Source organism: Camelus dromedarius, chromosome 1 (genome assembly GCF_036321535.1).
Source record: "Camelus dromedarius isolate mCamDro1 chromosome 1, mCamDro1.pat, whole genome shotgun sequence".
In the NCBI taxonomy this organism is placed as follows: Eukaryota; Metazoa; Chordata; class Mammalia; order Artiodactyla; family Camelidae; genus Camelus; species Camelus dromedarius.
In genome coordinates this window covers 96135528-96150845 of record NC_087436.1, presented here as the reverse complement: position 1 = coordinate 96150845, position 15318 = coordinate 96135528, and the positions used below count along the sequence as shown (strand labels likewise).

The following is a 15318-nucleotide window of genomic DNA, read 5'->3' as shown; positions in this document are numbered from 1 at the left end:
GCTGTTGCTCTTTTATCCAAAGAGGAAGCAAGTTCTGATTCTGCTCAGTAACAGAAGGCACTGGACCGCTGAGTTCTCACCTTTAAGCCAGTTGTTGTCAAAATGAGGGGGAAAGAAAGAAGACAGACTGCTCGTTTTGAATTTGGTTTTGCTTCAGAAGAGCCTGTATTTTTTCCCCATTTCCATGTATTGCTCTGAATGTGGAATATTTCCTTTTTGCACCTGGGAAAGGGAAGAATTGCTCACTCAAAGTAAGAAGTGGGTGTGGGAGTGACACGTGAGGAGAGAACTGAATCGAAGTTGATATTAGGAATCATCATATAAGGAAGAATAATTGTAGACCTGGGCAGGCAGGAGTTGGGTGTAAATACATTAGTCCCCACCCTTTTCGTCAGCGGTCACTCAACCTTGGACGTTAGAGCCTGTCTCACTGAGAGAAGGAATGTCGCTGGGGAAGGAAAACAGGGCGGTGTGAGAGCGGGCAGAAGCTCTGAGCAGGAAGAGGCTGGGGAGAGCGCGGAGCATGGCCCTCAGGTAGGGGACCTGGTCTGTAGGAACCCCCCGCGGTGCCCCCTAAAGGGAGGCAGTAGGGGTGGGGTGAGGGGACCCGGAAACTTGATTTGAAGGGGCAGAGCCATCAAAACACCCTTTATAATTACATGGCTTTGAAGAAAAATATAAATCCTGTGGTTTTCCCGGGGAAAGTGGGGGGTGAGGGTGCCAAAGCCACAGACGACACATCAGTTCTCTAAGAAACAGAGAAGTGGAGGCTCTCTAGCTGGGCTGTTAGATGTCAGCAGTCACCTCGGTTTCGTGCACACTGCTCGGTGGCCCTGACCGCAGACGGTGGGGACGGGCTCTCCAGCTACGGCCTGGAGCAGGTGCCCCAGGGTCAGGTTGACCTTGCTCAGCCTCAGAGACTCTGGGAACAGCTCAGGGTGTTGCTCAGGATGAGCCTCTTTCTTTCTTTCTTCCTTTCAGAAGAAAACCTTCCCCACCTACCACTCTGGAACCTACCATCCTAAAGTTGATTTACCTGATATTTTTCAGTGATTCGTTATCTCACGATTGCTTCAGCGTTATCATGACCTACAGTCTGCCTTCTCTCAGACAAGCCAAAGCTGCCCTTTTTTTTCCTTTTCTTTGTCTTTTTCTTGCCACCTATCCTCCTGACTATTATTGTTGTCTTTGTTTTTAAACGGAGTCCAAGATAAATAAAAGTACTGTAAGCGTGGAAAGGGGCCGGATTTTAGAGCAGGTGGGGGAGGAGGAGGGGAGAAGGGGCAGGGGAGGGCTGGTGGGAGAGGAGAGGGGTCGATGGAGGGGAGGAGGTTGTAGGTGGTGCTCTTGAACCTGTTTGTCCAGCTGATACATGAGTTATTTGCCGACAATGGGCCCGTGGGGAGCAGAGGCTGGGAACAAAATCCGGGGCTTGGGAGGCAGGGTAATGTCACTGAGAGTGCTTTGAAGATGCAAAAGGTTGGGCACACATGTTACTGGCTAAGCCCCCAATGATGTCTCTCTCTGTGGAACTCTTGTTGCACCTGGGGTTTGTGTCTGTCACTTGGTGCCACCGTTGATAGAAATATTCCATTTGGCCTTTATTCCAGAAACAAGTGTTACCTGCTGTTGTTAAAGCTGTTGTTTGTATGTGTGTGTCATGGTAACTAGATGACCTCTTTCTTAGGTGCAAAGCTGCCATCTTTTTTTTTTTTTTCAACATGCTGTATCCAGACAGAGCTGAGAAACAAATGTATGCTTATTATGAATTTTAACTTGTATAATCCCCAGCAAGGCTGTGTGGTAGATATATCATTATCCCCATTTACAGAAGAAATAGCTGAGGCCGAAAGTTTCACAGCAGAGCTGGGACCTGAACCAGATAATCCAGGTGATCTCCCCATCTCAAATCTGTAGTCACATCTGCAAAGACCTTTTTTGGTCATATGAAGTAGCAGACACAAGTTCCAGAGATTAAGATCTGGATATTGGATGTCTTTTGGGAGGCTATTTTGCAGCCCTCCATAGGAGGTTATTTGTGGGTTTTATTTATTAATGTAAATCGAGTTTCCTCTAACCACCCAACTAGTCTATACTTCTTAAAAGGCACCAGTCATTTTCTCTGTGGATAAAGGCTTATGAAGTATTATCCTGGGAAATTCATCCATGACTGAAAAAAGGAAAGAGAGAGAACAGAGTCCAGCAGTGACACAGCCAGCAATGATGATCCGCTCTCTGCTGAGCACACGCATCTTCCGGAGACAGAGGGACTGGTGCTTTAGATTCTGTCACTGGTTTGTCTTCTTGAAGGTTGTAGCTCTTAGAAATGGAAGATGACGTAAAGATTCTTCCACACTAATTTTTAGGATTTTCAGAGAACAGACCAGAACAGCATGGTCGGTTTGACATGAAGAGAAGGTTTTATTCAGAGAGCAAGCATGAGGGAAAATGCAGCTTGGGAAAGGTCAGGGGACAGTGGGCAAGCTGGAAATGAAAGAAGCACAGACATGAATCTGTGTCCCGCCAGGGAGCCCGAAGGGGCGTGTCCTTGAGCTGCGAGAGAGTGGAGACATGGAGACCATCGGTCATAAATGGGATTGGCCCGTGATGGGAAAGGCAAAACAGGAGCCGTTTAGTCCAGTTGAAGCTTGAGCTGATGAGTCCGGCTGTGACCTCCTCGGGTCTGGAACAGGGAACTCATAGGTCAGCTGCCGCACCTTGACCTTTAATACTGGAGTAGCTAATCCCTCCACTCTCTTACACCACCTGCTGCCACATGGGGACTGGTTACGTCCATGTCCCGCGTAGAGGGCAATGGAAGAGAAAATGCTCAGATCCTTTTCAATTCCACTGTTCTTCCACCAGCGTTCTTCAACCTGCATTTCCTCATTTGCAAATGGAGATGACATATAGAACTCCCAGGGTTGAGAAAAAGGTCTGGCACAGAAACAAGTGTCAATTAATGTTTGAAAACTCTGAATTGGTGATTTGGGTTTTTTCATGTTTTATTCTTTTTGCTGAGATATGTCCCCTCTATACCCACTTTGGTAAAAGTTTTTATCGTGTATGATGTCAAATTTTATCAAATGCTTTTTCTGCATCTATTGAGATCATCATGTGGTTTTTGTCCTTTCTTTTGTTGATGTGGTGTATCACATTGATTGATCTGCGTATGTTGAACCATCCTTGTGTCCCTGGAATAATCCAACTTGATTGTAGTGTATGATCTTTTTTATGTATTGTTGTTTTCTGTTTGCTAATATTTTGTTGAGAATTTTTGTATCTGTGTTCACTAAAGATACTGGCCTGTAATTTTCTTTTTTGGTAGTATCTTTGGTTTTGGTATCATGGTGATGCTGGCTTCATAGAATGAGTTTGGGAGTGTTCCCTCCTCTTCAGTCTTCTGAGAGAGTTTGAGAAGGATTGGTGTAAGTTCTTCTTGTATGTTTGGTAGAATGCCCTGGTGAAGCCACCCAGTCCTGGACTTTTGTTTGCAGGGAGGTTTTTTTTAGTCTATTTCATTTCTAGTGATCAGTCCATTCAAATTATCTATTTCTTCTTGATTCAGTTTTGGTGAACTGTATGTTTCTAGAAACTTATCCGTTTCTTCTAGGTTGTCCAATTTGTTGCCATGTAATTTTTCATAGTGTTCTCTTATGGTTTTTTGGTATTTCTGGGATATTGGCTGTAATTTCTCCTCTTTCATTTCTTATTTTGTTAAATCAGTGATTTTAGATACGTAAAGGTGTTCCGGGTCACCAGTGCCCTCCTCAACACACATGTTATCCTTTTGCCAAAAATTATAACTCTACCAACTTTGAGTCTCTAGGAAAGAAAAAGCAAACTTAATTCCTACTAAAATGTCATTCACTCTGTTCTCCCCTTTTTATGCTTTCTTTTCCAGATGGTAACAAAAAATAATCCAGATGGGGTGCAGGTGCTGTAAAATGTTACAAAGGTAAAGTTGAAAAAATACCTATTCCAAATGGAGGAATTCGTGATTACCATGGAGGCACTTTTAAAGACCCTACATGGATTCAGTACATTTATCCAGCTTGGGGCATGACCAGCATGGCCAGGACATTGAGTTTGGAACTGCTTTAATATCATTTAAAAGAACATGAGATCTAGATTTTTTTTAACTTTTTTTTTTCACAATGTCCAGAGTATGTTGGGAACACTGCCTTTCTCTGTGGCTGATTTTTGTTTGGATTGAATTTGCATTTCCGCAGAGAACTTCAATGCAAAGAAAAGCTTGGGATTTAGAAGATGCCTGAAATGACATCACTGAAAATAAATCACCCTAGTCACATATATGCTTTTAATTTTGTCCAGATTCTATTTCATAAAAATTTGGGTAACATAAATATAATTCTACATAAAATAAAGAGGAAAAATTAACTGATGATTTTGCTTCCTTAACAAATAAAACTACCTGTATTATGTTAGTTCTATTCCATATCTGTGTCTATGTTTATGTGTAGATAGATCTAGATACACACATGTAATACATACATAAATTTTATTCCACTATAACCATAATCTGATGTTAAGCTTTATTTAAAAAAAAAAAAGTCTTATAAGTATCTTTCATGCAAGTCCAGGCTGCATATTTATTATTTTAATGACTATAAATATTCCTCTGAGGGGTTGTACCATCAGTTCTTAGCCACTTATTTTCCTGTCATTAGGCGTTTGTTTTATTTATTGCCTTTTTTGTTTTTTACATTTCATGAACCACTTTGTTCTTTACCTTCTTCCAGCCCCCTTGTGAGTCTCTTCCTAAGATCTGTGTCCAGTGGTAGAACATTTTTATACCAACTGTATCTGATTTAGACACACAAATATGCTTGAAAGAGTAACTAATCATGGAAAGTAAGTTAACGGGAGAATGGAAAGCAGCAGAGCCTGCAGTAGGAAGTATTAATGAAGGCAGTTATTTATAAAGGTATTAATAAATAAAATTACTTAACAATTAACCTGACTGATCATCATTCTCACCCCCAGCTATCTCTTTGATCCAGTTCAAGTGCCCTCCCCTGGTTACGTCAACGAAGTAAGCAGCTGCAAGGTAGATGAAGACGACACTGTCAAATTAAAAGGCAAGCAGAGCAGCGAAGTCCTGGTGCATAGAAATGACCTTCCGAGCGAGGACGCGAAGAAGACCGCGAGCAGAAGCAGGACGGCTGGTCCGCTGGAGCCCTGCTGGCCGCACGGAGGACCGCTCCTTCAGGGGGACCCCGGAGGGAGTCCCTGTGCCGAGAAGGCTGGCGGTGCCGTCAATGGCATCGGCCCCACTGCCGCCCTGCAGCTCACTGGGGACCCAGCCCACCCCCAGGGTGACGGGGGCTCCTGGGCCAGTACCGCCAACGGGGTTCGCCCGACTCAGCCCTACCTTGAAGGGGGCAGCGCCAGCGAACCGGACCGTGTGCTGCCGGCCTCAGAAGAGACCCGAGTCATCCCACCTGGGGACTCCAGAGCGCCTCCCAAGGCAGAACATCCTGCCCGGGAAGCACAGGACCACGTCCTCCAGATACCCGCCCCGGACTACCCTCGGCTCCGGGGCTCGGCTGAAGACAACGCTGATCACGGAGAACAGGATTGTCTTTTCAAGAACCGCGCTGAGGAGGAGCCCCGGGAGGGCGTTCAGCCCAGGGCGGGGGACCACGGGATGAATATACCCTTCTCCGTGAAGAGAAGCTGGGATTCATTAAACGAGGCCGTGGCAACTGAAGTTCTAAATGTCTACTTTAAAGAGGAGGATCCAGCTCAGGACGTGCCTGTGGGTGATTCGAGAAACGGGTTGGAGGAGAGCCCGGGCTCCAGTGGAGACAGGAGCGGGGGGCTGGAGGCGGAGGAGGACGCAGAGGTGGCCGAAGCCCTTGCTGCGCTAGAAGCAGCGACTGCAGGAGAAGATGTGGACGAGGCCGATTAGGGGAGGGGATTTGCTCAGGCATATAAACTGGCGTGGCCCTGGGGCCTGTGGGGACGCGTCTGCTCCTTAGACGCAGAGCGGATAGTCTGCCGCACGCACGCACGGGTGCAGCCTGAACAGGGGTTGACACCCAGCATCTGTTCTGATGGCTGCGAGTGCCTGCGTCAGGCCGCGTGCTAAACGTGGACCGGACCACTGTCTGGATGAGCTATCACTCAGGACACCAGAATGAAAGTCAGAGAGGGGCACCGTGCTGGGCTGCACAGCACGCGTAGAGATTAAACAGCCTGCTCCCCAGCCCGCAAAGCTCCCCCAGAACATCCAGTGCAGGTGTTCTTGAGGATGCGCTGAAGTCCCAGCCCTTAATCCCACGGTCACAGATTCGCAGAACATTCTGTTTGACTGTAAATTCTTTATCTTGCTTTTGAGAGCCAAACGTTATACCCAGCCTGGGAAAGGTAACTCCCACAAAGTGCCTAATGTATCCTCCCCAGAGCATGGCTTACCTACAGGGACAATCATCCAGGGAACTAATAACTAACCACTTGTTGTTGGACAGAGAGTTAAGCTTAGCAGCTGTCAGAGTGGAGCAGGAGCCACCCATAAACAAATGGTTAGTCATTAGCTGTGATAGCAAGACACCTTGACCTTAACTTTTTTACATTATTACTTTTTCATCTCCTTTGGGATTTGGGGGTCCAGTCAAAATCGTTCTTTAAACTGCTTATGTCCTATTTGGGTTTTAAGTTCATGAGATTTGGATGAGCAAAGAGATAGATGGAGTGTTTTGTGCCATGTAATGTCTGATTCTGATTAAAATGTAAGAACACATGTGTCTGTGTGTCTTAACTCGAATGTGGTTCTAATTTTCCAAGACTGAGCATTAGTGAGCCTTGATGTTTCTTTGAATGTAAAGAGCTAGACTATTAAATTATAGTTGAGGAAGAGACTAGGTTGGTTTGCTAAGAATGCTTTGGCTCTCTGTCTTTGGAGTTCTAACTCTTGATGCCATGACTACATGTACAGATCTTACCTTAAGAATGAACAGCTTTCTCTGAGTTTCAGCTTTCTAATTGATAAAAACAAGGACAGCTATTCTGACATGGCTTAATGGAGATTTAAAGATGGTCAAGATTACCTAGAAAAATATGAATGTGGACGTTGCTTTATTATGTATGGTGTTCCATAACACAGGCTCTGAAATCTGACTGACCTTGGTTGGATTTCCAGCTTTGCCATGTGACCTTGGACAAGTACCCTTCTATTTGCCCATCAGTTAAGTGAGAAGAATAATAGTATGTACTTCTGGAAATTGTCATAATGTCATCACTCCATTTTGGTAATTATTAAACATAAAACATGATTTCTGAGCCTTTCAACATCTTTAAGGTCAACACCCTTACAAATGCTTAACAAACATACATTTTTCTGGGTTTGCTTGGTGACAAGCCATCACTACATCAAGATCACTTTGAGCCCTTAAAGGATAAACTTTTGGCATTGTTAATTGCATTTTTGGTTTGCTTGCTATTGTATTTAGTACACCAAATGCTTACTATTTCAGAGTCGTTCCTTCAGCAATTTCCAAGTGTATCTGTTGGGATTAGGTCCAGCTGCATGTGCTAAATGAGTTATAAAAATAGAGATTTATTTATCTCTTACATAAAAGAAGTCTGGAGGAAGCAGTCCAGGCTGGTAGAGGATTCCACAATATCAGCAACTTACGCTCTTTCTATCATTTGGCTTCCTTCTCAAGATTACTGTATGGTCCACAATACCTGCTGGGGTTCCAGTCATTACAGTTGCTTTCCATGTAGGAAAAAGAATAAAGGGTCAGAAGTTCTCACTCCTTCTCTATTAAGGACCTTCCAGAGGTATAATTCAATCGTTCTGCATATACCTCATTGGTCAACCAAATCTGGTTACTTGGTCACATCTAGCTGCCAGAAAGGCCAGGAAAACTTACCTTCCTAGCTACAAGCATGACTCTCCCAACTAAATTCAGGATTCAAGTACTGAGAAGGTACGGAGAATGGACATTGAGTTTTGAGATGGTCTGCTTATGATCTCTGCCACACCAGGTCCTCAAAACACAAAAGCCCAGGGTAGAGCCAATTTGCAAGAGGCTGAAAGATATTGTTTACATTTAGTCTGACACAGAAGGAATCTAAATCTAAACCTTTGGTTCAAGTAGCCATCCCAGCTTCCCACTGGCACCTCCAAAACAGAAGCATGAAGGAAGAAGAATCAGACAAGAGAAGGGTAAGGTGAGGTATCCATGCAGACAAGTCTCTTTCCCTGGCACAGAAACATACTTCTGCATTGACCTATGTACCTAATTTTACATTTTAGGACTACTGCAGAGAGTTCACCATCATGAGCAACTCTCAAGCTCTTAAAGATTCTTTTTGTCTGAATGACTGCTTCAGAAAGGTTAACAGAACACCAAGAATTTCAAGTGTTTTTATTTTGTTTCTTAAACCAATCCTGGCCCCTTTAGTCTCTAACCCAATATCCAGGCTCCACCAAAGGATGTCAGAGGAAAAGTCAGAATCTTTAGGTTGGGGAAAGACTCCAGATTTTAGCCTTATTCCTCAGGTTATCCAGCAACTGGCTGAGCCCCCTGATCTGTATAATATCTTCCATCTGCAGCCTGGTGTCACCCCTAATCAGAAAAGTGATGCTGACAAGAGTGACACTTCTCAAACATTCTGGACAGCTTAGGATAGCTCAGATGCACTCTGAATGTAAGGCGCTGGCTGTGGTTAGAAGTGGACCTCACCTTCTCCATGATCTTAGCAAAGAGCACCACGTGGATATTTACCATCCTAAATCTTGATTTTGATGTAAGATTTTTTCTATATTACATGTGGGTTTCTTGGGCCAAGTAGTTACATTTCAGTTTTTACTGGGGAAAATTGAACTATCATATAAATATGAAATTAGATATTTTCCCCAGATTTCCAGAGCAGATGGTAGCATATTGTTATAACTGTCAAACCAGACCCCGCCACGCACACCAAAGAATGAAAAGAATTTGAGGTTCTTAGCACCTGCGCATTGGTCCACATTCAGTAACTGTTAGCCAGTCACCATTTCCCTCAGTCTTCCTCTGCTGTGGACCCTACGGGTGAGGTTATCTCTTTTCTTCTTTCTTTCTAATTGAGTTACAATTGATATACAGTATTATAAGTCTCAGGTGTACAACATAGTGATTCACAAGTTTATACTCTATAGTTATTATAAAATATTGGCTATGTTCCCTGGCCGTCTAATATATCCTTGTAGCTTATTTATTTTATGCATAGCAGTTCATAACTCTTATCTCTTGCTCCTATCTTGCCTCTCCCCACCGCCCTCCACTTCCCTTGCATTCCTTAACTCCTCCATCAGTATCTCTCAGCAGGAGGCCTTAGGAAGAAGGAAGGAGGCACCAAGGGCAAGGACATAAGCACAGATCTCTGGCTTCCTTAGTTCTGTTATCTGTGTGCAGACGCAGGAATGCAGCCTCTCAGCCTCTGGTCTTGAACTTGGACTTCACTCTTCACCAAGCGGAGGCTCCTATTTGTATGAGTCTTCATGATGAAAATGTGGACATTCTTGCTTTCTGTTTATTATGTTTTTTCTAGATTACTCCTCACTCGTTTTGAAATCTATTTTACTGCTGGTGATAATTAAACAGAGCAAGCTGGCATTTGTTTTTCATGGTAAACACTCTGTTGATTTATGGAAATAAGTTGCTTATTTTCTAAATTCGTAAGTTTCTCAAATGTGTCAGATTATAGTAGACATATCTAAACTACTGACTTCTGAAGCACCCTCAGCCACTTTAAGAGACAACATTTTAGGCAGATTTATTCAATATGCTGATTACAGATGATTCTTACCAGCATATTCAAGTCAGGTGCTTGGAGTTGACTATTAGCAATTTTATTTCAACAAAAGTGACTGTAATCAACAAGTACCTTTCTCCTAGATGCAGGAGCGTGTGTGACACAGGTGAGAACTCAGTACATGAGTTGTTGAATGAAGGAATAAAAGCTCTTCACATATAGTGGAAGAGACACCATGCAGTGAACTAAGATTCTGAATGCTAGTTATTAAATTGGAAAACGTTGTGATCAAGGTACACACGCAGGGCTGCGGGGGCACAGTCTGTGTGGATTTGACGGCAAAGAAATTACACTTGTTATTCATGCTCTTCAGACCGCCCTGCTCCATTTGAATAAGGAGGCTGTGTGGTGGTCTGTGGAAAGGTGGGCACAGAGTGGAACTGAGTAGCCAGTGAAGGTTTGGTCTCCATCAGGAGGCCCTGTTTCCCTGAGGACATTACTCCCAAATTGAGACAAAAACCTTAAAAAAAAAAAAAAAAAACAGTGGGACCAAGCTCTGGGAAACCTAGCTGACCACATTTTTCAGTTTGAACTCAATCTTTCAGATCCTGGAGAAGAAGGAAAAAGGGTATGTATTTGTGACATGAGACTCAGATATCACTTTTCTCTTGGCTCCTCATGGTAGAAACAGTACCCGGGGGTTGGCTCTGTGGTTAACACCTGCAGCCCCGCGTGGTGACCTCCAGGTCTTCCAAGGCTGTAGAATCTCTGAAACTGTCTACATCAGTGGTGTTGGTCTTTGCATGATGATCACAGGACTAGGAATTCCTTTTCCTGCCAAGCATGAGGTGGGTCCCAGGCCATCCAGGCCACGTGAGCAGTGAGTGCAAAGTATCCGGCGATTCCTTTCCTCAGCCTTGTCACCTGTGAAGTGGCAGAGGCGGCTCGGCCTCCCTGTGGCAGGATTTCGACCTACAGGAGGGACAGGGTATCAAGTGCTCAGCGCATCCCCAGCACCAGGTAAATAATCGATGTTAGATGTGATTCTGTCACCCAGTGAAGGCCATCTCACATTGGACCACTTTTTATGAGTAGCACTTACCACTTTTTTTAATAACTAAATTTGGTTTCTCTGACCACCAGAGCTCTCTGAACCACTTCTAATAATATTGAACAATCTCTAAACTAGATAAGTCCTTTTCTCCCTGCATCATTAACAATCATCTCAAGGCAAACATGCAGCTTGGGGACACTCCATGTTTAATATATATTTTGTTCTCATTCTGATTATTTATTCTCATGATTTTCATCATTTAACCATTTAACCACCCAGTAATTTATGCCTAGTCACAATTTTAAGTCACGCTGTGTTTGAAGTGAATATTTAAGTCATGAAAACTGACCTATTTCTTTCATCCTCCCTCGTCCCAAATACATTTTTATTAAATAAGATGCCTCTTTAATGCAAGATACAAATCTTGGGTTTGATAGGCTTGGTTAGTTAGTTTAGAGGGATTGTTTTGTTTGGTGTTTTTTGATTTGGTCAATTTTAAGATAGTCATAATAAGCAAGCTCATAAATTTTGCAATTTGAGTATCATGTTACTATTCCAAGAGCATTTTCCCTATAATTTCTCAGCTAGAGTTACTTGCAAATAAAAAGAGATCAAGTTCTTTTTTAAGACTAGACCACATTCAAGTCTTATCCTAAGAGGGATAAGATAAGACTACCACCTGAACACCCAGGGAAACAGCACACCCTTTATCTTGTAGATCTGGGCCCATTTAACATCAGAACAATGAGATCATTCTCTCACTTAACGTATCTGACTTGGTTCCAGAAGAATCTCAGGCCCAGAAAGAACCTCAAATGTTCCCTCTTCTACCCGGTCCCTCCTCCTCTCCCATTTCCTCCCACCACTACCCTGGATCCATCCTCAAATGCTAAGTGATGTGACTGTGGCAGAGGCATCAAGAATCCACTCTCAAATGACCAGATTCTCATCACTCTATCATTTATTTCACGAAAGACAGTGCGAATTTGGCAACTCTGAGGCAGCTCTGAGTGAGCCCTGGTCCTACTCAGCCCCATGCTAAGTTCACTATCTGTCCAAGCCTGTACAGTCTTCACGGCCATCCTAAGAGGCACATATTATCTTCACCCTTTAGTTAGAAGATTGAGATCTGAAAAGCTTAAGGTCACAGATGACCAAAGTCATCTGAACGCCAAAGTTGTGCTCTTATGGGAGCTGTAATAACCAGCCCTATGGTAAATCAAAGAATGATGGTGAAAGGGAGGTTTTCCTAAGGCAATAAAAGGGAAAGGGTTTGCAAGAGCATTTCAGAGCAGAAGCCACGCCAGGGCCAGGGCACCTGGCTATGGATCCGAGGCAGCACTGGGCAGTCTCAGCCGTAAGGCTGGACACCTGGCATCACTTACCCTTGTGGCCCTGACACTCCCGTGTGTCCACTTCTCAGAGTAATTGCATTGGCCCTGGGATGTTGTTGTTGCAAGTGATAGAAACTCAACCCAAAGGAGGTAAGATAAAAGAGGAATGTCCCTGGAATGTCCATAAAACTCAAAAGGGCATTAGGGCCTTGGGATCAACTGAATCTGGGTCTCAACAGCAACCAGGATGGCCTCTCTTCTCTCTGCATGATCCCTTCCTTTCTTCAGATCAGTTTCCTCCACAAGGCAGGAAGCAGGCCTCCAGCATGAGAAATACATGAAACATTGTGCTGTACACCAGAAATCGACACACTGTAACTGACTATACTTCAATTAAAAAAAGAAAGAAAGAAAAGAAATAAACCACTTTCTCCAGCTCCAGTTTCAAACATCCCAGGGAGAGGCCCCATTGAGGCCCACCTCAGTCACATCCAGCTCCGTCAGCAGGGCACCTGGATGGGTTCTAAGAAGAAGGAGAAGAGTTCTCCAAAGGAGGGAGCACCATTCCAGAAGAGCTGATGGAGTATGAACTGCCCCCTGCACACGCTACCTCTTCATCCTCAGCTCTTTCTTCTACTCCTGTACTTCTGCCTCCTTGAAATGTGGCTCCTCTTCTATTCCGTGGCTCTTCCATGAGGCTTTGAACTCTAACTGTGGTTCAGCTTCAGAGCAAGAAGTTTCCTGGATCAGCTCTACCCTTGGACAAAGCTATGTGTGCTGGACCTCTTCACAGGCCACCTTGATCAGCTGTGGTGGGACAGACACCCACAGACCCCTTACCGGGTAGCTTACCAAGCCTGGATGCTTACAATGGCAGTGTCCTCTGTCGCGGTGGTCCTGGAGACTGCAGCAGGCACCATGATTTGCATGCATTTTTCTAGTCTTTAAAAATCCTGGGAGATAGGTCACTTTACATATGAGGAAACTGCGTCTTAGAAAGTAATTTCCCAGTATCACACGGCAGTGAGTGGCAGAGCCAGGATTCAAAACCAACAGCAAAGGCCAGGCTAGTTCTCCCAGACCACACTGCTTCTCATGGTCACACCACTTCCATGGCAGGATTCAGGGCAAGGGGTTTCCTCCAAAATGAAACTCAGTTATTCCTACCAGCATCAAAGGTCACGCCTGCAGAGAAACAAGTTCCCAGGTCAGAACCTGGGGTTTCCTCTGAGAAAGACAATAGAGACCCACTGGTAGAGTCAGAAAATGGGTTAGGAAAAACGCAAACTGAAATTTTCACACCCATAAAATAGCTAATGATATTCTTTCATTTTTACAGGCAGACTTTTGTTATTTATGTATTCATTAAATAATCATGCGTACATAATTTCTGAACTGAAAGAAATAATAAATGGCCAAGAAGCTAGGCTGTCTGCAGTTCTCACCTTCGGCCGGCAGAGGGGGCACGCGCCAGCTTTGTACAAGGCCGACTACCCGCTGCCGGGACAGCAGCGGAATCAATCCGGTGAGCCCTGACACCAGCTGGGCAGCTACAGAGCGCCGGGGGCACAGAAGTCCCAAGTGCCCTTTCAGGGGTTCGGCGCTCCCATGAGGGACCTCCAAGAAGATCTGAGAACAGTCCTGAGGAATGGTCCTCGGAAGATGAGGAATGAACAAAGGAAGCCCTGGGTAGAACCTGCCCCACAGACACAAGGGTCAGAGGATTTAAGAACTGGCAAGGACATCAGGGGCAAAACACAGTCTCCTTTGACCGCAGCCCAGCCCTGAGTCGCGGGACCCCCACTTCCAAGCCCCAGCATTCTGCTGTCGTCCGCGGGAGGGAAGGGAGGGTCTCCTTACCTTTCCACTAGATCAGATCTGGGCGCAGGAAGCCTAGATATCCAGATTTGAGAAGGAAGTGCGGGAGCACACAAGGCACGCACAATTCCCCAGGACCTGACGGTGCCGGGGGAGAGCTGACTCCTAGGGAGGAGCCTAGCGACGACATCAAAAGACGGGTCAACTAAGAACAGCACCTGTCACCCAAGTGACCCCTTCCCCTGTGAGATTTGGGGACTTCCTAACATCCTCCCTGGTGCATTCATTCTGGGGTTCCTGGTTTTCATGAGCTGAAAATTGTAGAAATCACCTTTTCTACTTCCTTAGCCTAAGTTCTTGATCATCTTGTTTTCAAGGCAAAATAAATAAATAAAACAAAAATAAAGACAAAAAACCAACCGGACACACTTGAAAATTCAAGGTCAAAATCCAATGAGGCACCACAAACAGTAAAGCCTGCTGTATATAAATTTTTTAAAAAATTAATAAGGATATGAAGGAAAGATGGAATTCAGGTGAAGACAAATGACTCTGCTAAAACTGAATCACATAACCACACCAAAGGGTAGGGGTGAAGGCGCTGACTTAAGTAACTTTGATAAACGGGCTTCTGCCTAGATTCTCTAAGGCTAAAACCTAGAAGAATAGTACACAACACTGTGCTCTAGCTGGAAATCTATTTCCCGCAGGGGTATATGTTCAAGCTACTTTATGTATATGTTAAAGTTGACACGTCTGTAAAAATAGTATAGCTAGTAAGAACCAGTTTTCTTCACTGTAGGAGAAAAAAGTTACAAAGAAGGAAAGCTGGAAGGTTCGAGCGAACCGTTTGGAGCTAGACTGGGATCAGAGGCATCAGTCATGACTCGCACTTTTTTCCTAAAGATAGATACATAAAGCTGTGTGTAAATGTATGGGTGAGTAGTGTGTGTGTAGGTATGTGCATGCCCAGAAGCAGTGACACCCCAGGATCAACGAGGACACCTACTGCCCGATCTTCATTTCTAAACACTGTTCTCCAATAAAGGAACCAGGGCTCCTTGAATAGTGGTGGATTCCAACGCTGAGACAAGGAATATACAAGATGAGAAGATGAGCCTGGAGCATCTTGTGGTTCTAGAAAGTGAGGAAGAGCAAAAGGGAGAAGAAAGAGAGGAAAGGAGGAAGGAAGGAATAAAGAGGAGCCGTATTGAAAGGACACCGGCCCGGTCCTGAAAGAGCCCCTCCCACAGTAAAAGCAGCTGCAGGCAAGATCCACCAGTGGATGGTGTGGTGGGCTGAATTGTGTCCCCTGAAAAGTTGAAGTCCTGACTCCAGGTTCCC

General features: G+C 44.5%; 1 protein-coding gene across 4 annotated transcripts in view; it reads left to right on the top strand.

Moving 5' to 3' along the window:
• The window catches only part of C1H4orf19 (chromosome 1 C4orf19 homolog), a 72281-nt gene extending 65515 nt beyond the window's left edge, over positions 1 to 6766 (top strand). For 3 of the 4 annotated variants that reach the window (XM_031436176.2, XM_010982439.3, XM_064487539.1), the window contains exons 3-4: positions 3905 to 3958; positions 5008 to 6766. In XM_031436176.2, coding sequence (XP_031292036.1) covers positions 3927 to 3958; positions 5008 to 5935 — 960 coding nt within the window. In that variant the 5' untranslated portion in view covers positions 3905 to 3926 and the 3' untranslated portion in view covers positions 5936 to 6766. Of the gene's footprint in view, positions 1 to 162; positions 535 to 3904; positions 3959 to 5007 lie in introns of those variants that run through there. The other variant, XM_010982440.3, reaches the window with a different exon arrangement.
• The last annotated feature ends 8552 nt before the right edge of the window (positions 6767 to 15318 follow it).